Source organism: Muscardinus avellanarius (genome assembly GCF_963383645.1).
Source record: "Muscardinus avellanarius genome assembly, chromosome: 13".
Classification (NCBI taxonomy): Eukaryota; Metazoa; Chordata; class Mammalia; order Rodentia; family Gliridae; genus Muscardinus; species Muscardinus avellanarius.
Window position 1 is genome coordinate 1,955,330 of NC_137799.1, and position 27,949 is coordinate 1,983,278.

Genomic DNA, 27,949 nt, shown 5'->3' on the forward strand with positions numbered 1-27,949 from the left:
TTCTAATATAAGTTATTGTGTGGCATGTATTTTCATTTTTCGTGGGTGTGTGCCTTGGATGTGAAATTGCTGGGTCACATAGTCACTCTGTATTTAATTATTATTATTATTTTTTTTTGTGGGTCTGGGGATGGAACCCAGGGGCATTCAACCTCTGAGCTACACCCCCTTCCCTATGTTCTATTCTTTATTTTGGAACAGGGTCTCACTAAGTTACAGAGGGCCTAAGTAGCTGAGGCTGTCCTCGAACCATGATTCTCCTGTCTCAGTCTCCTTGATGCTGGGATTACAAGTGTGCACCACCACACCCGGCTCTATATTTAATTTTTTTCCCCTGTAGTACTGGGATTGAACTCGGGCATTCTATCTCCAAGCTACACACCTCCAGCCCTTTTTGTTTTGAAACAGGGTCTCACTAAGTTGCGGAGGCTGGCCAAGAACCTGTGATTCCCGTCTCAGCCTCCCAAGTATTGGGATCACAAGCGTGTACCACCTGCCCAGCTTACATTTACCTTTTTGAAGAACTACCACGCTTTTCCAAAGCAGCTTTGCCATCTTATACTCCCACCAACCATAGAGGAGGCTTCTAGCTTTCCATCCTTGCTAATTAACACTTTTTTTTAGTAGTTTTCCTGGAGGGTATGAAATGTCTCCCTACACCTTGTGTCTGTTTTTCCCTAGTAACTAGGGTGCAGGGCCTCTGTATGCTTGCAGGCCATATGGATGACTTCTTTGATGAAATGCTTATTCAGACCCTTTGTCCGTTTCAGCCCAGATCCCTGGTCTTATTGTCACTGAGCTGTTCTTTTACATATCCTGGGCGCTAGACAATCGAGCTTGTGTCCTGTTCTGCTGGTGTCTAGGTCTCTCCTGCGTGGTTCCTTGGAGAATTGATTTTTCCCATGTGGACCTTTAAGTGTTGCCACCCTTGTGACAGTGCTCAAAGACCCCTTCGCTGCCATCGCGGCCCATCAGAGCTCCACTGGCTGTGTTAGCTTCCGGCAGCAGAAGCATGTTTCCCCCAGTTGTGAGTTTTTTCTTTTTCTCTTTTCTCTCTCTCTCTTTTTTTTTTTTTTTTTTTTTTGCGGTGCTGGGGGTGGAACCCAGGGGCATTCTACCTCTGAGCTACACCCCTAGCCCTATTTTTTATTCTTTATTTGGAAACGGGCTCTAAGTTAGCTGAGGCTGTCTGCAAACCACGATCCTCCTGTCTCAGCCTCCCAAATACTGGGATTACAAGCCTGCAACACCTCGCCTGAGCCCCAGTTGTGACTTCACCCAAGACTTGTATTTTATCCCTGAAGCAGCTGCTGTCATTTGCTTGCGGGCACACCTTCTTGGTGTAGACTGTCCCATGGGCCGTGGGCTGGGTGGCTGTTCATTGGCTGCCCCACCTGTTGACCTGCCCTCGCACGGCAGTCTGCGCCCAGCCTCAGGTCTTGTTGCCCCTTGGCAGAGGGACTCATGCTTGCTGCCCACTGGTCACGCAGGTGTGAGGAACCATATGGAGGGTGGGTTGAGCCTTGGTAAGCCTGGTACAGTGTCCCTGGTTCCTGGGGTCTTCCTTTTCAGCCGTGGTGGTCGGCGGCCACCAGTGCCATCTGATGTGGATGGCTCGCTTGCCCGGAGCAGGGTGCTGCACCGAGGCACCACACTGTCAGCACCCAAGATGGTGCAAGCGCTTCAGGAGCTAGGGGACATTGTCCCAGGACCCCCCGGGCTGCTCCTGGAAAACTGAGTGGGAACATCATTTTTTAATGCAATTTTGATACTACCTCAAGTTAATTGTTATAGGAAAAGAGCGAACACCTAAGTTTCTGGCTTTTCTAGCACATTTTCTTTAGTTGATTTTGCATGGTCAGGGAGCCATGACTCCATGAACTGAAGCAGCGGGCCTTAGCTGGACCGTCCAGGCGCATGTGCTGGGCTGTTGGCAAGTGTGCGCTTGGGTTTGCAGCCTCGAGCTGAGCGGCTGCTGCAGGTCCTGGTGTTCTGCGCGTGGCAAGGAGAAGCCTCCGCTGGTGTGGGAGGCACGTGGTCTCAGGCTACGTGCAACCCACCTATTTCTGTGTAGTCCAGAGACCCCTGCCTCTGGGAGTCGGAGCTACAGCAGGTGGCCTGGGGTCTCTGGGTGGAGAGGTGGAGGAATGGGTGCAAGGCGAGGGAGCAGTCACCTTCTTAATGTGTTTTCTTCTACTTTAGGTAAATCTTAAAATGCGAGAGATAACAGAGAAAGAAGTTAAGTTAAAGCAGCAGTTACTGGAAAGTCCAGCTCATCAAAAGGTAAAGGGAAATTTAATTTTTCTGGAATGCACTGTTTGTTAGTCCTAGTTTTAAAGAACTCTGTCATACTGCTTGCTTACTCTTTATCTCTACTCACCAAAAGCAAGCCCACTTGTGGTTCTCCTGGTGGGCCGAAGGTCTGCTGAGGGAAGACAGGCCTGGCCTGGCCCCTCCCTGCCAGGGCAAGGCTGTGGCTGGAGCTGCAGGAAGCTCGGGAGTCAGGGACAGGCTTGGTGGGCAGTGAGGACGGCGAGGGAGCTGCCTGGTGCTGGTGGTGCCCTGGCGGGTCCCCAAGGTGGCCTCGCGGTGCAGCAGCTGGGCAGCCCGTGCTGGGCGTCTGTCAGGTGGAAATGCACGTGTTCCGGGGAGGGTGCCGAGCATGCGCGGCCCCTCCCTGTACTTCCTCTCCCCCCGCCGGAATCTCACCTGGGCACTGCTGTGGGCCAGGTCGCCCGACCCTCAGGCAGGCATGTGTGCACTTGTGGGTACACGCCGCACCCTCCCAGTTGGGGTGGACTTCCCGCTGGTCCGGCCTCCAAGCCTCCAGGTGTTCTTTGCTACTGGAGGGATAGCGTGTGGAGGGCATGCGTCGCGTCTTCGTGGCCCTCCTGGTGACACTGCGCTGAGGTCAGGGACACCAAGGCTCCCGCTCGCCCAGCCCTGACTTGCTGGGCGTGTGTCACCTGTCACGGCCTGGACCTCCTCTGCTGACGCTCCTTTCCACCTTCCTTCCCGCTGCCCGAGCAGTCTCCCTCCAAGTGGTATTGGAAGTTAGTGCCCGTAAGTGACCCGAGCCGCCATCGCAGAGCCATCCTGTCGCCATCACGCTTCCATTAAAGTCGCTCGCGCTCAGAACCGTATCTGTTTGTTAACTGTCTCCTGGGGGCTGTTGTTGGCTTCTCTGGCAGGAGTGAGCAGGCGCCCTCTGTGGCCTCAGGTTCCTAGGAGCTAGCTCTCTAAGTGATCAGGGCAGCTTCTCAACAGAGCCCAGAGGGCCAGTGACCATCCAGCCGGAGCTCTTGGCCCTCTGCCCCGTGCTGCCCTGCCGAGCAGGGGTCGAGCGTGACTCCTGCGCAGCTGCGTGGTGTGGGCGGACAGGTGAGCCGCCACGGGGCACAGGACTGCAGGGAGGGCTCTTCCGTGTGCCCGGTCCTCTCTGCTGTCCCTGTGCCCTCATGGAGCACGGCCTGACCTAAGCCAGCACAGACGCCGGTGTCTGGGCTTGAGCGCATTTCCACTTAGAACGCAAGAAGACAGACAGCTACCTGGGTTGGATTTAGCCAGCACTTTTGTCTGGCACCACCTGGTGGCCCATTCAGGAAGCAGCACCATTTGCTACTAGGGAAGTACCATTGGCCCTAGGGAAGTTCCTGGTGGGGACTGCGTAGCGCCTGGATTCCTGAGCTTTCTGGCTGGGTCATTGTGCCCCCCGCCTGTCCCTGCAGCTCCGCTGTTTGCCAGGCACCCTGTGGACCCCTCCTAGAAGCCCCTCTCAGGATGTTAGAGAAGGAAGAGGAAAGTGCGCGGTCATCAGCTCATGTTGGTAGAAATCTGAGTCTTTGCACATCTCTGAACTTGTTGAGTCTGAAGGTGGTCAGGCACAGGCTCGCAAGTGCAGCTGTCCTACAGAAAGTGCACTTTTAGACAAGTTTCCTGGAGACAGAAAATGTGACCAAGAACAGTGTCCCCTAAAGTCTCCTCTATTAGAGAGTGAATGACCGCCTGACCATGGTTTTCAGTAAATAGGCCAGTAAGTCTGGTAAAGCTGGGTGGGTAAGGTTTGCCTTACTGCTGACTCCTGAGGCCTTACCAGACAGACCTGCGCAGCAGGTACAGGAGCCCCGGGCCCAGTCGCTCAGTGTTCTGCCCGCTTCACCCCACCGTCCATCTTTAATCGAGAAACCATTTGCTTTGCTGCATGGCTGTGTTCCTCCGTGTCTGCTCCTGGAAGCCTGGCCTGGCGCATGCCGTGGCGCACTGCATGCTGGAGCCCGTGGACTTTGCACGTGTGGTACGGTATGGGGCGGGCGGCCTGTGGTAGCGTGTGCAGTGGGCTCCGAGAAACAAGTTAAAGTGTGTTGACCATCTCACTGACGAAAAACAAGCTTTGTTGCTAAATTTAAAAATGTGTTAGAAGTGTTTTGTGTTAAATAGCATTATCAGTCATTCTGCACAATATTCTTGCTGGGTGTCAGCTTGAAATCCTGGATTGCTGAGATAGTTCTTCACGTTGAACTCTTCTGTAGAACTCTCGGAAATCCATAGTTCTTATTTTAGGCAGCTGGATTTCTTCCTCTGGTTTGTATGTGTATCTTCTCCCCCTGGAGAAAAGGCGGCTGGTGGGAAGTGCCCCGTCTTAAGTTGTACTGGGACGCTGAAGCTGTGGAGTGGGCCCGCGCTGGCCTGCGTGCCACACCCTGGCCGGCCAGCCCACCTCCACCGCGGCCCGGGAGCTCGGAGCTCAGAGCCGCAAGCACACGGCTTGCTCCGGGTGTGGGGCTGCACAAGCGTTCGCTTCGGGAGCGCTTGCGTGGTTCAGTTTCTCCGTGCTTCCTGGCATTTCTAGAGTGGCTGGTGGTTGTATTATGAGAAATTTTGTCTAACCTGGTTCCCCAAATTTCTCAAACTATATAATAATGCTATTTATCCTTTCTTAATGGCCAAGGTTAGCTCTGGTAACGCATAGGAAAGGACTGTAGCTTGGGTCTTTCAAGCATCAGGATATTCACCATTTAACTTGTTTCTCATTCGTTTGTAGTGTGTTGGCTTCTGGTAGTGTAGCCTTGTGCTCTGTGACCTTCCGTGTGCCTGCTCAGGGTATCAGTTTAGAGGTAGACCCGCCCTGGCGGCTGTAGCAGCGAGCCGTGTGCACCCACGGCAGCCATGCCGCCCGGTTCCCTGGTCTTGACATACACGTGCGGGCGGCAGGCCATCCGATGCCTGGCTTGCCAGGGCCCGCCATTGCTCTCCGCGTGCCTCCGGGCGTGTGGAGCCTGCTCCAGCAGGGCACCCTAGGGCGTTGGGGGTGAGCGGCCGCGCATGCAGAGACCATTCTCCTTTTATCGATGCAGGTCCGCTACCGGCGAGAGCACCTTTCCGCTAGGCAATCTCCCTGCTTCCCGCTGCTGGAGGACTTGCTGAGGGACGGCAGCGATGGCGCCGCTCTCTTAGCAGTGGTTCACTATTACTGCCCAGAGCACATGAAGCTGGACGGTGAGTAGAGCCGCGGCCTGGCAGGCCTGAGGGAGAGTCACCGGGCCAGCGGGGACTGGCACACAGACGGAGACTTGGCTAGGCACTCGGGCAACTTGCATCTTAGCTGACGCAGACTCCACCTGGACAGTGTCTGGGTAACGTGTCAAGGGGTCTGCGGCTCTGCCTTCCCTCAGTGCATAGAGCTTTGGAAACCTTCAATGTGGGTTTAAGTCATCTAGATAGAACTTAGCTTGAGATGCAGAAACCAGTGCAGAGCTCAGGGTTCACAGCGCTTCTGGCCCCTGCCGTGTGCCCGGCCTGCTTCTCTCAGGCGCCCGCCCCTGCCGTGGGGGGCCAGGGAACCAGCAGCGAGCAGCAGGGGACGAACGCCTGCCATGGCACCGCGGGGGCCTGCCTGCTCAGCGGCTCAGGCTGCGCTAAGCACCCTCTGTCTGGACCGTGCGGGCGAAGGCTGGGCATGCCCGGACCAGTGCCCATGCGGGCTGTCACACAGATGCCAGCCCTGGGGGCCTGGGCTGCTGTTGCTGCCCCTCCAGAAGCACAGGTTCCAGATGCTGTGCTTTAGGCGAGAGCAGTCGCAGACAGAGAGCTCTGCTCTTTCTTACTTTTTTATTTTTTGGTGGTACTAGTGTTCCTGGAAACCCTTCTACCTCCGGGTTACACACACACACACACACACACACACACACACACACACACACACACACATTGGAAACAGGGTCTCTTCAGCCAGCGTTGCTGGCTTTGAACCTGCGTGATCCTCCTGTCTGCCTCCCAAGCACGGGAATTACAAGGGTGCGCCACCACGCCCGGCTCTTTTTTCTTACTTTTGAGATGTTCATTGTGTTGCCCAGGCTGGCATGTACTTGTGAACTCACGTGATCCTCCCACCTCAGCCTCCTGAGTGAGGATCACAGCAGTGTGCCACTGTGCGCTACAGAACTGTGCTCCAAAGACAGGCAGCGTGCTGGGGCCGGGAGAGGGCCGCTGCCCACCGAGGGCCAGCCCACAGGAGGACTGTGGTGCCTTGGCTTGTCTGCACGCTCCTCTGGCCTCCGGACAGTGTATGCCAGGAGCAGTGACTGGGCCTTGGGGAAAGGCCTAGAAGAGCCCCACTTGCCACCCAGGGAGGCTGTGCGGTGTGCTCAGGACTGGGAGGCCGGAGGGGGCTGGCGGCGCCTCGCCCACCTGGCATTAGAGTTAGAAGCAGCCAGGACTAGCGACACTGATGGCCCTGTGGAATATGGCCCAGCTCTGCTGATGGGGACACCTCCAGAAACCATACGAGGACTGGCCGTCTTTAGAGCCAGCAGGTGCCCAGTCCAGCCCCAGGCCATGAGGGCTGTGGTGGGAGGACGAGGGAGCACTCAGACCATGGGAGGACGAGGGGGGTAGTGCCTCGGGTGTGGTGCTCCCTGGCCCTGCCCACAGCCCGCGCAGTGCTCTCCCTTCAGCTGCATGTTGCCTGCGTTCAGCTTCTCCTCCGGGGATCTTGAGGGGAAGGACCTCTGAGGGTAGAGAGTCGTCTTCAGGAGGTGGTGGAGAGCTCGCGGGACAGCCCAGCTGTTGGCGCTCGCTGCAGCTAGCAACCCAGCATCAGGATGGAGTGTAGACACTGTCAGAATTATGGCGTGGAACTGGCAAGCTGGACATGGTGGCACACGCCTGTCGCCCCAGTACATGGGAGGCTGAGTTAGGAAGATCACAACTTGGAGGAGAGCCTTAGCTACATAGTGAGACCCTGTTCAAAATAAAAAAAGGGCTGAGGGGATAGCTTGGAGGTAGAATGCCCTGGGTTCAGTCCCTAGTACAATAAACGAAAGAAAAAGCCACATGCCTGATCTAAAGAAACTGATTGATGAGGCATAGAGTTCAGTGTGGCCGTGGGAGAGAGACCTGAACACAAGATAAACCAGAGAACCAGCCACTGGGAGTGGCTCTTCTAAAATTACACCAAGTACATGCGACATTGACAGGGCCACCAAAGAAACCGCAGCCAGTTCCAGAGTTGCCCTCAGTCCAGAGCGGTAGAAATCAGTGATGAAGATGGGGCCTCTTCCCATGGCTCTTAACATCCTTAGTGCTTCCAAAGCAGGGGTGCTACTCTAAGGCGTCCTGGGCCTGGGCAGGCTCTGCCAGCGCGGCACTTCTGCTGCTTCGCGCACTGATAGAGCCACCCGCCTGACGTCGCGTCGGAGCGAGCGCCGACAATGGCAAGTGCTCGGAACTTGAGGGACGTGCCACCTCGTGTGCTAGAAATGAGGCCCACTCGCCGGGCGTGCTGGCGCGCTTGTCATCCCCGCGCTTGGGAGGCGGAGACAGGAGGACCGCGCAGGTTCGAAGCCAGCCGCGCTGGCTTAAGAGACTCTGTTTCAAAAATATAAAGTAGGTCTGGGAGTGTAGCCGGAGGTAGAAGGGCTTCCAGGAAAAAAAGAAATGAGGCTCACTGTGGTGCGGTAGCCAGAGAGTGTGGGGTGGCCCAAAGAAAGCCGCAGGAAGGGGGGTAAGAGTAGCTTTCTGAGTGTCCTGGTCACAAGTCGCTCCGAGGCCTGAAGAGCAAGGAACTGACCTGGCACCTCTCGACTGGAGCAGCCAGTCTGTGTGCACGCACAGGTACAGAACAACAGACCCCACTGTTGGTATAGTTACAGTGCACAGTCATAACTAAGCACGAAGTCAGATCGCGGTGCACAGCGGTAAGCCTGGAGAAGCGAGGCCAGTCAGCGGCCTCTCTAGCGCCACCAGGATGGATAGGGCTCGCCACGGGGGAGCTGAGCCAGGCGGGCTGTAGTGTCAGGCCCCGGTGTGTGGTGACACCCGGGGACGGAAGTAAGTTGCTACTTGGGTTCTCCTGCCCGGGACCTTGTGGTCCCTTCCTGGCTCCACGGGTCTGATTTGTCCCACACACAGAATGGAGCGTTCTTCTTTGGGGAAGCCGGCCTTGGGGAAGGGCCCACAGCCACTGAGGCCTAGCTGTCCTCCCCATCACTGGGAGCAGAGCCCTCATTCCCCAGCACTGGGGAATGCCACAGGCTCCGGTGCGCCCCAGGTCAGGATCCCTACAGGAGGAGATTCAGCCTGCGGCCAGGGCTTGGCAGCGAGCTGGATCAGACTGGGAAAGGATGTCTGGAAGTGTGGCATGGGTGTGCCTGGGATTAGACTCCAAAGCGCTCTGGTTGCTGAAATGTAAGGAAGTGCTGGTGGGCAGCAGTGATGCTTCTCCCAGGAGTAGAAGGAGGGGAGTGTGAGCAGGGAGGACAGGTGGGCGCTGAGAGACCCATGGAGCAGGGCAGCAGAGGACCCAGCCAAGAGACACAGAAGAACGCCCCGGGTGCCAGTGACCAGCAGTGTGCTCGCTGACAGGCCTGGAAGGAGGGGAGGCCCAGATGACTGGGAGGACAAAGCAAGTTCCACAGGACAGGAGTCCAAAGACCTCAGACCCTCAGAGCCCACAGTGTGGGGAAGCCCAGGCAGTGGTAAGTGCAGGAAACAGCTGTAGAGGACACATGGCTGAGATGCGGTGAAGACAGTTACACGGTGATGGCACAGAACCCTGTGTCCCTAACCACACTTCCCGCCTTCTACTGGGGTCGGGGGCAGCTGCAGCCTGCCGCGGCCAGCACAGCAGTTGTCTGCCTCTGGGCGGAGGCGAGGCCGGTGTCCACAGCAAGGGCCTGCTGGACCCGAGGAACAGTGTGGAGGAGTGGATGGGTGGAGAACTCCTAAGCATTTTAGAAATTCTATGTGTGATGTTCTAAGGACTTTCTCTACCTTGTTCAAATAAAAATTTCAAAACATTAGAAAAAAAATAGCAAAATAAGAAGTTAATAGAGCCAGGCGTGGTGGCGCACGCTTATAATCCCAGTGCTTGGGAGGCTGGGACAGGAGGCTTGCAGGTTTGAAACTAGCTTCAGCAGCTTAGTGAAGCTCTTGGCAACTTAGTGAGATCCAGTTTCCAAATAATACATAAAACATGTCTGGGGGTGTAGCCTAGAGGTAGAAGGCCCCTGGGCTCCATCTCTAGTACCACAAAAAAGAGTAAGTTAATAAAATAGAAAACATTTTAAAAAGAGCATACGTAAAACTGAAAGCTTGCTCTTTTAAAGTAGACAATCTTAGCTGAGTGTAGTGGCGCACACTTAGAATCCCAGTACTTGGGGGCTGAGACAAGACAGGAGGATCGTGGTTTGCAGCCAGCCTCAGCTACTTAGTGAGGCCTTCTGCAACTTAGTGAGACTCTTTTCAGAATAAAGAATAAAATGGGGTTGGGGCTATAGCTCGGAGGCAGAATGCCTCTGGGTTCAATCCCCAGTACCACAAAAATAGGTAAAAAATGCAATAGACAGTCTTCTGGAAGGACCGATGGCACAGAGGCAGAAGTAAGCACACTTTGTAAATAAAGGGTGCGAGCACCGGCGGACAGGTGCAGCCCACGAGAGCTGGGGTGGTTTTTGTGCCACGTGCATTTGAGATGCTAGTACATCCCCGGACTCCTCTTGGACCCAGAAGTGGGAAAACTCAAAGAGGTGCAGTAACTGAAGTGAATGGGTCCTGCACGTGGGCTGGCGTCTGCTGGGCATCGCAGCAAGCCTTCAGTATCAGCAGTCTCCACGTCACATGTGCCGCTGCAGAGAACAGGAGCAGGTGGGTGTCTAGCTCCGTGTGAGGGGATTGTTCTAGCACCAGGGACAGACCCTCGGGGACTCAGGAAAGGCTGAAAGGCTGCACGCAGCTTAGAAGACAAGCACACTCACAGACTATCTCGGGTGGCTGGTGGCTTGATGCGGCCCTGCAGCAGGCCTGGACCCAGGCTCCCCGGAGGTGGGTCTGTCTGAGAGACAGGAGCGGGCATGAGCAGGGTGGGAAGAGCCTTGCCCAGTGCCCGCCTGCGCTTTGATGCCATCTTGAATGAGCCTGGGAATGGAGTCAACAAGGGGGATGTAAGAAAGGAATGTAAAAACAATGTGTGTTGGGCTGGGCTCTGTGGCTCCTGCCTGTAAGCCAGGCGATTGGGAGACTAAGATAGGAATTGCAGGTTCGCAGCCGCCTTAGTAACTTAGTGAGACCCTCAGGAACCCAGGAGGTCTTGTTTCAAAATAAAAATAAAACAGGGCTGGAGGTGTAGCTCAGAGGAAAAAAGACTTCAGCATTCTTAGATACCCGCTCAGTAGCCTAAAAATCATAATTCTCCAGATTATTCTGTACGTTTATTGGCAGTCCAATAAATACTTTTATTTTCATAGAAATTGACACAGTGATGCAAAATTCAGTATGGATAGCTGGATGTGGTGGTGCATGCCTGTGCTCTAGTACTTGGGGGGCTGAGACAGGAGGATTGCAAGTTCGAGGCCAGGCCCAGCAATTAGTAAGACTCAGCAACTTTGTGAGACCCTCTTTCAACATAATTAAAAAGGCCAGGGATACAGTTCAGAGGTAAAATACCTCTCGGTTCAATCCTTAGTGCCAGAAAAAAAAAAAAAAACGAAAAAAAAAACATTTTTTCTTGTTGATGAAGAAGGGCCAAAGGAGTGTGTGTAGCCATTTTGTGTGATGAACTGTAAGCCTACAGCGGCCGTGAGGGCCTCCCAGTCTTGGTGTGAGTAACGTGGGTGGTGGGCTGGGGCCTCGCAGTGGCGGCCCCTCATCTGCTCCGGCCTCCCGGTCTCCCGTGCCGGCCCTCGCGGCCTCTGGGTTGCTCGGGCCGGCCGCCAGCGCCACCTCAGGCACCAAGCCGCGCCGGCCCCGCGGCTCCCTCCTCAGCCCGGGCGGGCGGGCGGCCTTCTCCACTCCAAGTAGCGGTCGGTTCATTCGTGGCCGAGGCGCGCATTGCCCCAGGTTTGAGCCAAGTTCATTTTGAAGGAGAGCGTGGGCTTGCTGCACGCGTGTCAGGTTGTTCCTCTTCACGTAGCGGAGGCACTGCGGCTCTTCCCAGGACAGTCGCACTGAGCAGAGGAAACTGCTCAGGCGCTGAAGTAGAGACCCCGCAGGCCACTGGGCATTCGGGCCCTCGCAGCTCAGGAGGGCGAGGGGGCAGTGGCTGCGTGCGAGGACACGTGGCTGGAGACAGCACACAGAAGAAGCCCACCCTTAGCGTAAAGATCGAAAAGCCACATTTAAGGTCTTTGAGAAGATGAAACTTATACGTACTTCTAATTTCTTGAGGATTTTCCCCTTAGAATAAAGTCTAGTGTGCGGGGGGGGGGGATGGGGGTACTGGCAATTGAACCCAAAGGCGTCTACCTCCGAGCTATGCCCACAGCCCTGTTTTTTTTTTTGTTTTTTTTTTGTTTTTTTTTTTTAATTTAGCATGGTCTCGCTAGGTTGATCAGTTTCACTACTTGCAGAGGCTGTCTCTGAACCTGCAACCCTCCTGTCTTGGCCTCCCACATACTAAGATTACAGGTGTGTGCCACCATGCCTGGCTCATAAAGTCTGCTTAAAATGAGTTAGCTCGCCAACGCCTTTACTTTTTTTTGTTTGTGGTACTAAGGATGGAAGCCAGGGTCTCCTGCTTGCTGAGCACGCACTCTACCGCTGAGCTGCACCACCACCCCTCCGCTGCGGAGTCACAGAGCATCTGTCGCCTGCTCTGTGTGGCCTGTTGCCCAGCAGCACAGGGGGAGCCCCTTTAGTGGTCCCCCGCAGTCATCGCCTCTGCTGCATTTACTGATTGGGACTCTGACGTTCTAAATTGTCCTGTAGGGGGCAGCAAAGGCCCCACTTCTTCACTGGAGAGGCTTGGGCTGGGCTAGCGTCTTGATGTGTGGGAGTAGTGGCCTTCCTTGGCGTTGATTTTATACTTTTCCGTGTCTCCACTCTTTGCAAACATGGAGATAACTTTATGCAGAGGGTTCCTGATTACTGAAGGAAAATTAAACATTTACTAGCCATGAGCAGCAAAGGTCTCTCATGAGCTAAAAGGTGATTGGCTCTGGCTGTGGTAGTGCACCCCTGTAAATCTCGGTGCTTGGGAGGCTGAGCCAGGACGATTGCAGGTTTGAGGCCAGCCTCAGCAATTTAATGAGACCTTTAGCAACTTAGCAAGAGTCTTGCAAAATAAAAGGGGCTGGTGTAGCTTGGAGGTACAGTGCCCTGGGTTCAATCTCTCATACCATTAAAAAAGAAAAAAGTGATTGCTGTTGTTCATTTTTGGAGACTGGCTATAAAATCTTCGGTGGTTTCTGTCATGTTGTTTAGATGTTCACCATTAAATCTCGATCCTGGAGTTCTCTCCACTTTTTCCTTAAGCATCCATGTCACTTATAAAAGTTAGTGTATTTTAAAATCTCTTACTGTTGTTACTTTGAGTATCACCCTACCTCCATGTAAGAGGGTTTTGATTCAGAATTACATATCTCTATACACCCCTTATGAAGCAGAACATCTGTATAACGAACTCTTAATTCTTTGTGTCTGTCAGATATATGCCTGAAGGAGGTGCCTTCCATGGCTGACAGCCTGTACAACATCCGGCTCCTGAGAGAGTTCTCCAATGAACATCTGAACAAGTGCTTCTATCTCACCCTGGAGGACATGCTGTACGCTCCGTTAGTGTTGAAGGTGAGGGGGAGGGCGGACCCGCAGGCACGCAGCCCCAGAGCCACCTGCAGCAAGGGCTCATCACATCCTCCTCTTCTGTTTTTGATTTTCTTTTAGCCAAATGTTATGGTTTTTATTGCTGAGCTTTTCTGGTGGTTTGAGAATGTCAAACCGGACTTCGTCCAGCCCAGGGACGTTCAGGAGCTGAAGGATGGTGAGTATTGGCATGACGTGACTCCATGTTCCTACGTGGCCCAGTAGGCCCCAGGCAGGCCCAGTGGACAGGCTCGGGCTGGCTGGCTGCTCTCTGCTTCTGATCTGTGCTTGGTGTGATATTTGTAGCACCTGGCATTACAGAGTACAAGAAACCAGTTTGCAGAGAAGTTTGGTGTCAGTTAAAAGTTAGTTATTTTCAGGCTTCTAAAGCTGCATTTTTCCTGTGCTTTTTGCTAGTGTTGTAAGTAACTGTAAATAACATGAATATTTCTGTAAAACTACTTTTGCAGCTAAAACAGTGTTACAGCAGAAGAGCAGCCGGCCCCCTGTCCCTATTTCCAATGCTACCAAACGCAGTTTCCTGGGCAGCCCCGCTGCAGCGAGCCCGGCTGACCTCCCTGCCCAGCTGCCGGCCGAAGGCGGGCACAGGTACCTCCTCCACCCCGAAGAAGCCGAGTGTCTGTAAGTCTTTGTGCATCCTGGGTCAACTCACCGTCTTGTTTACCTCTTTGTGGTAGCTTGAAATTTTAATTGAAGTTATCTTTTAGTACTTAACACATGAAATGTAAAAGATGAGCCAGTGGCAGCTTGTCCTCCCGCCCTGTCCCTCGGCGACTTGGTCCTCCTCCCCAGAGGCCAGGAGTGGTCGTGCGCCTCTTAACCCACCGGCGCAGAATTCTGTAAAGGGTATCATGTTTCCATTCTCTTTTCTGCAGGTACACTGTTTAAAAGTGATTGAGAGAGTAGAAAGTTGAAGGAATGGTTTTGTCTTGACGTTGAGTCTGGTTCTGCATAAGGACACACTCATGCATTTCGAGTGCTGAGTGGTTTTCTTGAGAGAGAGGTCCACCGTAAGGAGTATCAGTTGGCCTCATTGACTTCACTGAGAAGCGAATTTGGTTCTTGTGAAAAGGCATTTTTTTGAAAGCTTAATTTTCATCAAGACCTAGTTTGGTCAGCTATATCCTGGGTAGCTTGGCTGCTGCCAAGTGTGTGGGAACTTGGGAAGGATACAGAAACCTGTGCCTGGGGCGTGGGGCAGGAGGCCTGGGCCAAATTAGCACACCCAGAGGAGAGAGTTCATTATTGTTAATATTATTACTACCTGCTGCTAGAGACTAAATGCCAGGCCTCATTCTTGCTAGGTAAGAGCTCTCTCCCTCAGTCCAAAGGATATATTTTAAGTGGGAGGGCATTTTTAAAATGTAGAGACTGAGTTGGGATTTAAGACTAAAGCAATACTCAGGGTGATTTGCAGCGCTGCATGTACCTGGCCCTATGAGAGCACGTGACTTGGGGCCTTGGGTCGTCTCAGGCTGGCCGAGCCTCAGGGGAGGAGTAGTTGCAGCCTGAGAGGCGGGCCAGGAAGTGCTGTTTAGGGAGAGATCGTGTTCCGGGGAGGCCGAGGCTGGTCACGGGGTCCCTTGAGCCTTAGAGTGCAGGCAGTGGCCGAGGGGCAGCGCCTCAGCAGCAGAGCTGCACGGCCCCAGGGGCATTCTTTCTTGTCTGTGGGGGTCCGCAGTGGTTTCAGCAGAGTTGATATTGAGTGGGGATTCTGCCTGAAGATCTTCCCGCTGCCAGTGTGCTGTGAGGACTTCCCCGTTCATTGAATTCTCCTTTTGCACTTTTCTGTGTACGTCCTCTATATTATTGTTATTTTATTTGTGTGTGGTACTGGGGGTGGAACTGGGGGAATTCTGCCTCTAAACTATACCCCCAGCCCTGTTTTATTTTTATTTTGAAACAGGGTCTCACAAAGTAGCTGAGGCTGGCTGTGTACCTGCAAGCCTCCTGTCTCAGCCTCCCAGGTACTGGGATCAAGGTGTGCGCCACCGCACCCGACCCATGGCAGTTTTAATAACTCTATCCACATCGCAGCTGTGCCGTACTTGGTTTAGCTGCTCCCAGCAGTGTTTGGGCTTCAGGGTGGTAACTTTTGCCCTTTCGCCGAGCCTGCCTGCCTCAGGCCTGGGCTCCCTGCGCCCTCCACCTGCCCACTCGCTGTTCTCTCGATGTCCTCGGCCCTCGGCCCCCCTTCTCTCCCCACCCCCTCACACCACTGTGTTCTCTTCTGACCCTGGACTTCTCTCTGCCCTTAGCCCAAGCCTGCTGGCTACACCCAGCGCGCTCCAATCCCTGCAGCTCCCACCCTGGCCACACCTTCGTGGCATGTCCCTTGCCCAAGTTCTTCCCAGAGTGAATGCCCAGAGCTGCTGCCCTGGCCCTGTAGTGTGTGTGTGATGACCGCCGGGCAGCGCTTCCGCCCCCTGTCGTCGTTGCTGCCACTTCACTAACCCTGCCCCAAGCTGTGCACACTGTCAGCACCTTTTCTGTTCCTGTTGGTCTTTACCAGGAGAGCTCTTCACACCCCAGCTCTGCGCACCCCGGCCTCTGTTTCTTAAGCTGTAATCCAGGAAGGAGAAAAGGCGTGGAGGCTTGGAGCTCTTTGTGGGTGTTGCCCTGTTGGCCTCACGCACGTCTTCCAACGTGGGCTTGTGTTTGGGCATCCGTCGGTGTTTCCAGGGTCGGCCGACTGGTGGGGTCATTGTTGTGGTCTTCGTTTTTGCTGACGTTTCCTGGTTTTTCACTGAACCAGTAACGTGCAGCTATGAAAGTCATGGTTTTTTTTCACAGTCACTCTTTCTCTTTTTACCTGTACTTGTCTCAAAAGATAACCTTTCCTGCATACTTGAATTTTGCCATTGAGATTGGGAATTGGCTGTTTTCCCCATCACATCCAGAAGTCAGCGTGCCCCCTGTGGGTAGTTTGGATTTCGTCTCAGGTTTAAAGTTCTTCTACTTTGGGTTTGTTTTTAGAGGGTTGATTTTCCCAGAGAACCTGCAAGCTGCACACCACTCTAAGATTTCTCGACAGTCTCTGTTGTTTCACGTCTGATAAACTCATGATTTTTCTCTCATTCTTTTCTGTTTAGCGGGAAAGGAACGTCTGCCTTTAGCCCGTCCCACCCGTTACTGCCACTGAGGCAGAAACAGCACAAAGCGGCGCAGGCGGAGGACGCCCCGGGTGAGCGCCCTTCCCCTCTGCTGTCCTTCTCTCGCTTCTGCCCGCGGCCTAGCGAAAGGGTGTTTCTCAAAATCAGTGATCGGGTTGTGGCATCATAATTTTAGTTAAAAGTGGCAGAATAAATTTGAATATGTATTGATGTACCTTAAAGCTTATATTTTGAGAGTGAAAATGCTATTCGACTCCAGCAAATTCTGTGCAGCAGGAGGCAGCACTGCTGTGCCGCACCCCAGCGCGAGCAACAGTGCTGGCTGTCTTGAGTTGGACGGAGCACCGTTGTTGACGTTTGATTGTCTGCTCTCCTAGAGCAGCTTTGGTTTACTAATGGAGGTCCTTTCTTGGAGAATGGTAACCACACTGCAAGAGTTTCAGCTGGTGCCATGTTGGTGACTTAGCACTAAGATTCATTTCCTCCACACTGCAGATCAGCGGCACCGCTCTAATTCTTTGACCCGAGTTGATGGTCAGCCACGAGGTGCGGCAGTAGCATGGCCGGAAAAAAAAACCAGGTGAATCACTTTGGCGTGCCTGTTCTATTCGGGGTGTTCATAGGCAGAAGCCGCAGCTCTCCACATTGCTTGCAGGGACCCTGCAGGCTCACCAAGACCCTCCGGGGAGCTTGAGGGCCTTTTATCTTCATCCCAGCGTCAGGATGCTACCTGCCGTTTCTCCATCCTCGCTCTCTCATGAGCATGCCCTGGGCTCTTCCAGTGGCTGTGTGAGATTCGGTGTCACGACAGCGTCAGATATGAGCGTCCTGCCATCTATCAGAGAGTAATTCTACACTCTAAACTCTTTTTGTTTCATAACAGACAGTTTTTGTGTAACGGGCTTATTACTGTTTTGGGGAGGTATTGGGGGCTGATCCTAGGGGCATCCTACCTCTGAGCTGGGTCCCTAGCCCTGTTTTATTTTTATTTTGAAACAGGGTCTTGCTGAGTTGCTGAGGCTGGCCTCAAACCTATAATACCTCCCTTGTTAGCCTCCCAGGTCCTGGGACTATAGGCATTATCAACATGCTCAACTTATTAATGTAATTTTAATCAGTGATTAAATATCTTAATATACATAAGTAAAATAAAAGCTTTTTGGAATCTTTGGGGATTAAAGAGGCCAGAGATCAAAGTGTTCAAGAGCCACTAAACTAAAATTGTCTCTGGCTTTCTTTTGCCTGGGGAAGAGCGTAAGTCCCCTGCCCACAAGGTCTGTACACGCCCTTTGTACTAGACTCCCACTGTGCGGGAGTGTGGAATGGTCCCTACCACACATGGTCGTGATCAGTGGGTCTCTCCTCCATGTTCCAGGCCAGTGTCCCAGCCAACACCCTTTGCTCTCCACCACGCTGCAAGTTGTGATGCGGACCCCGGCTCTGGGGACAGCCTCAGCTTGGCTCGCTCCATCAGCAGAGACAGCTTGGCATCCAACATTGTTCATCTGACCCCCCAGAACCAGCCCCACCCCACAGCCGGAAAGATGGACGGGAAGAGCCTCCTGAGCAACGTCAGTATTGAGGATGAGGAGGAGGAACTTGTGGCCATCATTAGGACGGATGCGTCTCCCCACTGTGCAGAGCCAGAGGGCCCCAGGGCCTCACCTCGGGCCCCAGGTCTGGCGGCCAGTGCCAGGTCTCCGCAGAGGCAGGCGAACACCGTGGACAGTAAGCCTGACAGCTTTTTCTTGGAGCCCCTGATGCCAGCGGTGCTGAGGCCAGCCAAAGAGAAGCAGATTATCACCAAGGAAGACGAGCGTGGGGAAGGGAGGCCGAGGAGCACCGCGCCCAAGCGGGCTGGCGAGGGCCCCCAGCTCGCAGTGCGGAGGACAGCGGCCAGCAGCCACGGAGCTCGCGACTCCAACAGGACTTTCACCCCTATTCCCTGTTCGGAATTTGCTGCCAGCATCGACGCCGCGGAGACTGGGGGTGACGTGCGTGGGGGGGCTCTGGCCGTGGACACACTCGAGCCGCTACCTCAGGGGCAGTCTGCTGATGGCTTCTTCCTCCACGCAGGCCGGGCTGACGACGACTCAGAGCGGAGGTTCCATGTCGGCCTCCAGAGCCCCAGCCCTCACGCCCTGGAGTCGTGGGTCATCCTGCGGCCAGATTCCGACTCTGATGTGGGAGACCTGGAGGAGGGGGAGCAGGACTTCATGGGTGTGGACCACGCTGTGGGCACGAGCAGGGACACTGGCGAGGAGGAGTCGGCCAAGCTGCAGGAGGACATGAAGGTGAAGGAGCACGAGGACAAGGAGGGGGCCAGTGGCCGCTCCAGCCCGTGTCTGAGTACTGCTTCCCAGCTCAGCAGCGCGTCCATGGCCAGCGGGAGTGTCAAGATGACCAGCTTCGCCGAGAGGAAGTTCCAGCGGCTCAACAGCTACGAGGCCAAGTCCAGCACCAGCAGCTCCCAGAAGACCACGCCGGACGCGTCTGAGAGCTGCCCAGCGCCCCTGACCACATGGCGGCAGAAAAGGGAGCAGAGCCCGGGCAGGCAGAGCAGGGACCCCGCCAGCCTCCTGGCCTCGGAGCTGGTGCAGCTGCACATGCAGCTGGAGGAGAAGCGCAGGGCCATTGAAGCCCAGAAGAAGAAGATGGAGGCCCTGTCCGCACGGCAGCGCCTGAAGCTAGGCAAGGCCGCCTTCCTGCACGTGGTGAAGAAGGGCAAGGCGGAGGGCAGCCCGCAGCCGCTGAGGCCGGAGCACTTCCCCAAGGAGTACTGCCAGCACAACGGGGGGGCCCTGGACGACGGCCTGTCCAGGCCCGAAGGCCTCCTCGCCAAGGGTGAGCAGAGGGAAGACCTGGGTGAGCCGCAGGAGGTGGACAGTGAAGGCCTGGCTTTCATCCGCAAGCCCAGAGAACTGTCCGCTCTGCATGACGTCGAGAACAAAGTGCTCTCTGCCGCTCTCCTGGAGGACGGTGTCGGTGAGGCGGTCGATGTGAACGAGTGCGACCTGTCCATTGAGAAGCTGAACGAAACCATCAGCACGCTGCAGCAGGCCATCTTGAAGATTTCTCAGCAGCAGGAGCAGCTCCTCATGAAGTCCCCGACTGTGCCCAGCCCAGGTTCTAAAAATAACTCGCAGGACCAAAGAGTAAAGGCGTCAATCCACTTTGTGGAGCCGCTGTCCCCGACTGGGCTGACTGGCCACCGCAAACCCCCTCGTCTGGGCCAGGGCCGACACTCCCGTTCAGGAAGGCCGTCCGAGCTGAAGGTTCCGAAGGACAGGCCGCAGGGCTCGTCCAGAAGCAAAACCCCGACACCCAGTGTGGAGACCCTCCCGCACCTGCGGCCCTTTCCCCCGAGCAGCCACCCACGGACGCCCTCTGGCACGGGCTCGGACGGTGCGGATCCTGGCAGTGACCCACCCGAGAAGTGTGTCTTCGACGGTTACAGGCTCCATGATGAAGATAACCAGCGGACACTTCTGCCCTCCTCAAAAGACGCAGACGTCGTATCGGGACAGATGAGCTTCAAAGCGGCTCTGGATGCCAGCGCGAAAGAGGCAGGGCTCAGCTCCGCTGACGTCTCAGGGAAAGAGCACGTCCCCGCGGAGGAGCCGCCCCGGAGCAAGGCCAGCCTCATCGAGGTGGACCTCTCCCACCTGAAGGCGCCGGATGAGGGCGGAGAGGAGGCGGGCCCCGACAGCTCAGTGGGTCTCAGCGAAGGTGACCAGAAGCCTGGGGTTGGCTTCTTCTTCAAGGTGAGTGAGGCGACGTGAGAACTTGGAGCAGGGAGGGAGTATGTTTGGCCGCAACCCCAAAGGCTCCGTTCTGAGAGTCCAGCTCTGCCGGGCACCATGCAGGCGCGCGCGCACACACACACACACACACACACACACACACACACACACACCACACAGTGCAGACGCGCACACATGCACGTGCGCGCTGCTGTTCCCTGCAGCTTGAGCTTCATGTCATTTTCAGGCATGGAAACATACTTTTCTTTAGCTGTTTCTTCAACCACTTAATGGTGTATAATCTGTTCACAACCCGATGGCTTCACAGAAGCCCTTGGGCCAGACTTGGCCTGCAGGCCACCAAGCTTGTTGACTCCCTAAGGTGGACAGCCTGGCAGCTGAGAAGCTTTAAAAGCAGTTATTGTAGCCAGTAATCCCAAAACTTGAGAGGCTGAAACGGGAGGATCACAGGTTCGAGGACAGACTCAGCACCTTGGTGAGACCCTGTTTCAAGATGAAATAGCTGAGAATGGTGGCACATGCTTGTAATCTCAGCATTTGGGAAGCTGAGATAGGAGGATTAGCAGTTCGCGGACAGCCTTAGCTACCCAGGCCCTCTGCAACTCAGTGAGACCATTTCAAAATAAAGACTAAAAATTAGGACTGGAAGTGTAGCTAAGAAGTAGAATGCCCCTGAGTTCTATCCCCAGTACCGCAAAAAAAAAAAAAAAGATAGGGCGGGGTGTGCTCAGAAGTAGAACACCTCTGGGTTCAACCTTCAGTGCCCCCCAAAAACAATCAAGCATTTTTTCTCTATACTGCAACTGTTTTGAGGATAAGGCTGCCCACTCTGTTCCCACCATGTCTGCTTTCCTATTGACAGTCCTGAAGCAGACCACACCATTCAGTCTCCAGATGTATGCTTTGTTTGGTGTTTGCATCTTTAAAATATACATGTAAGCTGGAGTGGTGGTGCATGCTTGTAATCCCAGTACTTGGAAGGCTGAGACAGGAGGATTGCAGGTTTGTGGCCAGCTTCAGCTACTTAGGTCGTCTGCAACTTAGTAAGATCCTGTTTCAAAATAAAGAATAAAAACTCGGCTGGGGGTGTAGCTCAGAGGTAGAATGCCCCTGGGTTCCATCCCCAATACTATAATAAATAATAAAATAAAATGCGAATGTAATCGACTTGGGTGTTGGCACATACTTGGGAAGTAAGTAGTTTTCAGGGCAACCTGAATTCAGCACGAGGCATTGGGAGAGTTGTGAATGCCCTCTGAATGGCATGGTTTCTTTCCCATTTGTGTCAGCCAGCAGTCTACAAAGTACTCTTATTAGTTAAAAAGAGGAAAGTTTTGGCCGGGCGTGGTGGTGCACGCTTGTAATCCCCGCGTTTGGGAGGCGGAGACAGGGGGATCACGCAGGTTTGAAGCCAGCCGCGCTGGCGTAAGAGACCCTGTTTCAAAAATATAAAATAGGTCTGGGAGTGTAGCCCGGAGGTAGAAGGGCTTCCAGGAACCCCAGTACCACCAAAAAAAAAAAAAAAAAAGAGGAAAGTTTTGGGCTATGCATTAACATAGCCAAAAATTTCTGAGCACATGCACAGTCTGCTGGGTTGAAGTTCGTCTGGGCTGGACAGTTAGGGGTGCTTCCCCAGCTGACGACAAGATGACCTCTGTTTACGTAGGATGAACAGAAAGCAGAGGATGAACTTGCCAAGAAGCGGGCAGCCTTCCTGCTCAAACAGCAGCGCAAGGCGGAAGAGGCCCGTGTGCGGAAGCAGCAGCTGGAGGCGGAAGTGGAGCTCAAGCGGGACGAAGCCCGGTAAGCATCTCGTGGGCCCGTGCGCCACCCTAGGGTCACCTTTAGTTCCCACAGCGCCCGGCGCTGTTTTGTCCCCGCTTTGACTCGAGGCTGCCGGTGTGCCGTTCAGGAAGTAAGGTGCCCGGTTCAGGGCCCTCCCTGTGGACCACCCTGTCCCTCCCAGTGAGAGCTATCCCTTGCTCAGCTGCAGTGACCCATACGACCCAAAACCAGCGTCGGGTCGAGGCTGCAGGAGGCCGGCCGGGGCTGGCCGTGCGGGAGGGTACCTCACTCACAGTTGTGCTGGGCGCCCTTGTTCTCAGGCGGAAGGCTGAAGAGGACCGGATACGGAAGGAGGAGGAGAAAGCACGGCGGGAGCTCATTAAGCAGGAGTACCTGCGGCGTAAGCAGCAGCAGATCTTGGAGGAGCAAGGGCTTGGCAAACCCAAGTCAAAGCCCAAAAAGCCGAGGCCTAAGTCTGTGCATCGGGAAGAGTCATGCAGCGACTCGGGAACCAAGTGCTCCTCCACCCGTAAGCAGCCAGGCGCCCTGCGCGTCCTGCAGGGCGTGAACACTGGCTTTGTTGTGCAGTGTCTTCAAGAATGGCATGGGGTGGGAAGAGTGCGGACTATCCCGCTGTGCCAGTTACATGTGACACGGGATGGTGCTGCTCTGGGATGTGGGGTACATCTGGTGGTGGGTGGCTAGGTCTGTCTCTGTTCCTGCTCCTTCCCTGGGGACTATGTGCACCTGCAGTCAGGGAACTGGGCCCTGCTCACAGGTGTGGCACACATAGCCCATTTCTTGTCCCTGCAGCTGATAACTTGAGCAGGACTCATTCTGGCTCCAGCTTGTCCTTGGCCTCTGCGGCGACGACAGAGCCCGAGAGTGTCCACTCAGGGGGCACACCTTCTCAGCGGTAAGGAGGCAGAGTGACTCGACAAGCAGAGGGGGGGCTCCTCAACTAAGACACGTGGGAGACAGCCGGGCCTGTAATCCTAGTGGAGGGGGCTGAGACAGGTGGATAGCAGGTTCACAGCCAGCCTCTGCAACTTAGTGAGACACTGCTTCAAATTTAAACAAAAATAGACAGGATGTAGCCTGCAGCAGCGTGGCTCGGTGCCAGGCACAGGTTATCAGACTGGACCCATGGTGCTTCCTCCTTCCTGGGTCTCATCCCTGCTAGATGACGGCACCAATGGCCCCGTCTTCATCCTGGCCTCCCCAGCCAGCAGCACTGCAGCACTGTGTGCCTGAGGCTGGGGAGGATGACCTTCTCCCATGCAGGGGCAGCCGCACTCCATAGTTCTGCAGCCTCGAGTACTGCTTTGTGTGTCCTGCCAGAGCGAACATGGCACGTATGTGCTGACCCCTTCTCCACTGCCCCGGAGTCTCCTCCTGCAGCGGACACTCCTTACCCCGCAGGAGCTTGTAGCCCATCATGGGTGCTGAGAGCAGCGTGATCGGTCAGGAAGTGTGGCCTGTGTCCCCACTATCCTTTTCCTTTGTCCTTTCCTGCTGCAGAGTTGAGTCCTTGGAAGCCTTGCCCATACTGAGCCGCAACCCAAGCCGGAGCACGGACCGGGACTGGGAAACAGCATCGGCAGCCTCCTCCCTGGCCTCGGTGGCCGAGTACACAGGTGAAGGCCACGTGCCCTCTTTAGAAGTCCTTACTTCTAAAGGACCTAGCCACATACCTTGGGATGGTGTTTGAAAGTAAATTGTCTGTATTTGGGTCTAAAAAGTATTTTTATTTATTATTTATTTGTGGTACTGGGGATGGCACCCAGGAACATTCTACCTCTGAGTTACAACCCCAGTTGTATTTTTTATTCTATATTTTGAAACAGGGTCTCACTTGAGTTGCAAAGAGCATCAGTAAGTAGCTGAGGCTGGCTGTGAACCCAGATCCTCCTGTCTCAGCCTCCCAAATGCTGGGATTACAAACATGCACCACCACATCTGGCTTAAAAAGTATTTTTGAATTAACTGTTGATGCAGTGGCAGAGCTGTGCCCCTGGTTGGTGTCTGCGGCAGGGGCGTGCTCAGCAGGGGAGCCCTGGACAGGCTCTGCGGTCTGCCAGACTGGCGCAGTGCTGGCCCCAGCCGCTGTCAGTGAGGCTCGGGGCAGGCAGGGTGCCTCCCACCCGGGCACTCACAGCCTTAGGCTTCTAGAGATTATTTCTTGGGGTTGTCATTTTCATAGTAAAGAAGCTGAAATTATGAAGTGGATTAGTTATTACTTTATTCTTTTACAATTGATAAAAACTTACAACTGGGACTTTGAAGTGGTCATATTGCTATTTTCCCAGAAAGCACAACTGTCCATGGTTGCGTCTTTACGTTTCTTGGTTCTGAGAAATTGTTGCTTCTCCTTTTTGTGCGTCCATGCCTTAGAACTTTAGTTGTGTAAGCCTCGGTTTGGTTTTCTCAGGTCCCAAGCTCTTTAAGGAGCCCAGCAGCAAGTCAAACAAGCCAATCATTCACAATGCCGTGTCCCACTGCTGTCTGGCTGGAAAGGTGAACGAGCCGCACAAGAACTCCATATTGGAGGCAAGTACCGCACTGCACCATGGCGCTCTGTGCAGAGAGGGCTGTGGGGCCCGGGCTCCGGTGGAGAGAAGAGTCCTCTGGGGGCACAGGCACTGTGCCGTAGCTCCCAATTAGGAGGGAGCAGAGGTCCGTGTCTTGTTTTGGACACAGCTCTGGTGTGGTGGTGGGGGAACTCAGTGCAGAGCAGTTTTTTTTTTTTTGTTTGTTTTTTGTTTTTTTTTGGTGGTACTGGGGTTCCTGGAAACCCTTCTACCTTTGGGCTACACTCCCAGACCTATTTTTTAACACTTTTCTTATTTGGAAACAATCTCTTAAGCCAGCGCGGCTGGTTTTGAACCTGCACGATCCTCCTGTCTCCGCCTCCCAAGCGCGGGGATTACAAGCGTGCGCCACCACGCCCGGAGCTAGAGCAGAATTTTGACGTAAAGATTGGGCCCGTTCAGACAACTCCCAGGGCCACTTCACTTGGGACAGTTAGGACCTAGAGGCAGGGCCATCCAGGCCAGGGTCCTCATGGCCACACCCCGCAGGTAGATGGGTGGGGAGCTGGGTTAGACATTCTGGAGAGCAGTCATGCAAGTAGAGAAGGCAGTGTGGCTGGAGACATGGGGAAGGGGACAACCTACGCAGTCCTGAGAGCCAGGGGGACTGGTCTCCGCCAAGGCCGGTCAGTGTGGTTTCGGTGAAGTGCCAGTCCTCTCTGCTATGTTTCCTGTCACTCAGTCCGTGGTGCTGCCGGATTTGTTAAAGGTGAGGTGGTGGTGACCCCACCCAGTGGGAAGACCCAGAAGGCCGAGGGTCCCTCACAGTTGCAGCGCTTTCCTGGGGAATGAAGGGGGCCCTGGTTCACTTAGAGCTCACTGTTTGCGGCCCTCCCTGGTGCTGCTCTGCCAAGCGGGGTGCTCTCTGGGGAGCAGTTGCAGGTGGCTTCGGAGGGCTGAGGACAGACAGTGCCATTCTTGGGCCAGGCCACCTCCGCCCCGAGGTGTGGGCATGGCCACCTCTGGCCAATGGACCAAAGGCTAGAGATGGTAGCAATTTGGAAGCAGTAAGCGTCAAGCAGCAGGAGGCTGGGGGCAGGGGCGGGCGGGCTGCAGTGCCAGGGGCTGGGCTTGTCCCAGGAGAGCCAGCTCTCTGCCGAAAGGAGGAGTGGCCGTGCCAGGTGAGATTGCACTGTGGACTGGTGTTGGTGGCCAGTAGCGTGAGTCCCCTGGACTACTGTGACTTGAGAACTTCTCCCCGCATCCTGGAAGCGAGGTGTGGAAATAGACGCCCGGAGTGAGCTCTAGGCTGGCTGCTTAGACTGGCCGGAGCGGAGTTCTAGGAGGAGGCGGCACAGTGTCTTTGCAGGCCACCAGTTGTGTGTATCAGAACACTATCCCTTTTTATGGCTGAAAAATATTCCATCGATTGAACTAAGCACATGCTTTTTACCCACTCATTCGTCATGCGTACGTCACGTGATGAGTGGCTTCTACTTCCTAACTAGCGTCGACAGTGCTGCTGTGAACACTTGCGCACGGTTTTGTGTGTGGACGTTTCGTTCTCGTTTGTACGTGGACATGTACTTGGGAGGAATTGCGGGGTCACGTGGCTGCATGGGACACTGTGTAGCACTGCTGGCCTCTCCCACAGCAGTGGCACCATTTTGTATTCTGCCGCTGCAGATGAGCTGTGGTCCTGGCCACTGTGCCTGTGCTCTTGGTCCCGGCCATCCCAGCAGGTGCGTGGCGGGGTCATATCCGTGCTGCTGGGACGTGTCTCGCGTGCGACTCCTTGCATCATCTCGAGCACGCGCTCCTTGGTACCTGCACTTGGGGAACCTCCACTGAGTGCGCGAGCCGTGACCTCCTCGGATAGGAAGGGCGCCATGGACGTTAGGCGGCCTTGCTCGCCGTGGGCGCTCCCTGCCTCCGTGGCGCAGTGCCGTTGGGCCACCATGGGGTCCTGGGTGCTAGGGGTGACGCTCGAGCGCTTCCTGTCTCCTCTCCCCACACAGGAGCTGGAGAGGTGCGACGCCAACCACTACATCATACTGTTCCGCGATGCTGGCTGCCAGTTTAGGGCGCTCTACTGCTACTACCCCGACACCGAAGAGATCTGCAAGCTCACTGGCACGGGGCCGAAGAGCATCACCAGGAAGATGATCGACAAGCTGTATAAATACAGCTCGGACCGGAAACAGTTTAACCTGATCCCCGCCAAGACCATGTCCGTCAGCGTGGACGCCCTCACGATCCATAACCACCTGTGGCAGCCCAAGCGGCCTGCCGTGCCAAAGAAGAGCCAGAGCCGGAAGTGAGCCGGCGCGGCGGGCTCTGGAGGGCACTGGCGGACCGCCTTCGTGGTGTGATGCACCGGTACGGTGCATGTGGAGTCACAGGCCTCTCACGGAAGCTCTTGGACAACAAAGGAAATCCCCGCTGGCCTCCCAGCACACATGGGGCGCGGCGCGGGGCAGGTGAGCGCCCCTGGGTGGCGCAGCTGCTGTGGGCCTTGCTGACCACGGAGGCCCTAGGTCGAGGGGCGCGGAGTGAGGCCCCTCACTTGGAGCTTCAGGACGGGGTAGCTGTCGTCTGCTCCCCGCCTCCCTCGCTCCTTTGCACATGCCCGATGCTCCCATGTTGGCCAGCTGTATCCATGCTTATAGGGTGGAAACTCACTCCTCAGTCAGGGGTCGAACGTCTTCATAAAAAGAGCTCGTATGGGAAATCTTTTTCATTTTAGAAATTGTATATTTATTGATTGTGTCTACTGCCAACCTTTATATCCAGTTCCAAGATTTCTGAAAAAAAGTTCCTTATTCCTTGCTGCTCAGAAAAAGTTTACTGAAAATATCAATTCACTAAAAGCACTGAAATGGGCAAAGTCTGTCTTCTGCTAAAATAACGTTTACAGATGGAGAGGCCCACTCCTGACGTGGTGGTGAGGAGGGCCAGCGCCGAGCTGGGCTGGCCTCGTGAGGAGCTGGCCGCCGAGCTGGCCACCATACACCGAGCGAGTCCCGGGTAGCGCGTCGTCAGCGCTGCCTGCGCGGCGGTCGCTGGAATACAGACAGGCCTGGGGCAGTAGCGGATCTTGCGCTCTGAGCATGCTTCTCCTGCGGTGCTGGGCTCTGGCCGGCGGTCCCTTCGCGGTGGTCGACGTCCTGCCCTGCTGCCGCGGCTCTGGCGTCTGGAGGAGCGGCCTCTACAGGGCGTGCGTCTCAGGTCAGTGAGGTTGCTGATTTTGTTTTGTTGCCTATTTAAAAATAATTATGTGGTTATTTGCGGTTACCCCAGTGCTCCAAGTAAGTGGGGTAGCTTTGGATTCTTTCCACATTGGCCCCAGTGGCGGCCGACGCTTCTCCAGAGCAGACATTCCCAGGGAGCAGGCGCATCCAGCCGGCCATGGCGCAGGCCGAGGAGACGCCTGTGTGCCGGCCAGCCGCAGGAAGACCTGGAGCCACTTCTGTTAGTTTTGCACATGTTTTCTTGGGAGTGTTACTTGAATATATCTTGAACTGCAGAAAAAAAATTAACAATAATAGAAGAGGTTAGAGACAGTGTACTGTTACATGTTAGACGGCAGAAGAGCGATGGAGCTGTGTACAAAGGAAGGCGGGACACGGTACGAAACGCTAGAGGGAGCCGGGGTCTGTCT

General features: G+C 54.9%; 1 protein-coding gene across 4 annotated transcripts in view; it reads left to right on the plus strand.

Annotated features, from left to right (window-relative positions):
- CAMSAP1 (calmodulin regulated spectrin associated protein 1) overlaps positions 1 to 26,609 on the plus strand; it is a gene marked incomplete at both ends in the record, with an annotated part of 53,210 nt that extends 26,601 nt beyond the window's left edge. Inside the window, 15 exons of one of the 4 annotated variants that reach the window (XM_080709140.1) lie at positions 2,203 to 2,283; positions 3,031 to 3,063; positions 5,355 to 5,496; positions 12,920 to 13,059; positions 13,156 to 13,252; positions 13,545 to 13,716; positions 16,188 to 16,279; positions 16,704 to 16,788; positions 17,584 to 19,972; positions 21,639 to 21,775; positions 22,078 to 22,286; positions 22,571 to 22,673; positions 23,279 to 23,394; positions 24,189 to 24,307; positions 26,307 to 26,609. In XM_080709140.1, the coding sequence (XP_080565266.1) occupies positions 2,203 to 2,283; positions 3,031 to 3,063; positions 5,355 to 5,496; positions 12,920 to 13,059; positions 13,156 to 13,252; positions 13,545 to 13,716; positions 16,188 to 16,279; positions 16,704 to 16,788; positions 17,584 to 19,972; positions 21,639 to 21,775; positions 22,078 to 22,286; positions 22,571 to 22,673; positions 23,279 to 23,394; positions 24,189 to 24,307; positions 26,307 to 26,609 (4,218 nt within the window). Of the gene's footprint in view, positions 1 to 2,202; positions 2,284 to 3,027; positions 3,064 to 4,234; positions 4,295 to 5,354; positions 5,497 to 12,919; positions 13,060 to 13,155; positions 13,253 to 13,544; positions 13,717 to 16,187; positions 16,280 to 16,703; positions 16,789 to 17,583; positions 19,973 to 21,638; positions 21,776 to 22,077; positions 22,287 to 22,570; positions 22,674 to 23,278; positions 23,395 to 24,188; positions 24,308 to 26,306 lie in introns of all 4 variants that reach the window. The other 3 variants (XM_080709139.1, XM_080709142.1, XM_080709141.1) reach the window with 3 other exon arrangements.
- Between the last annotated feature and the right edge of the window lie 1,340 nt (positions 26,610 to 27,949).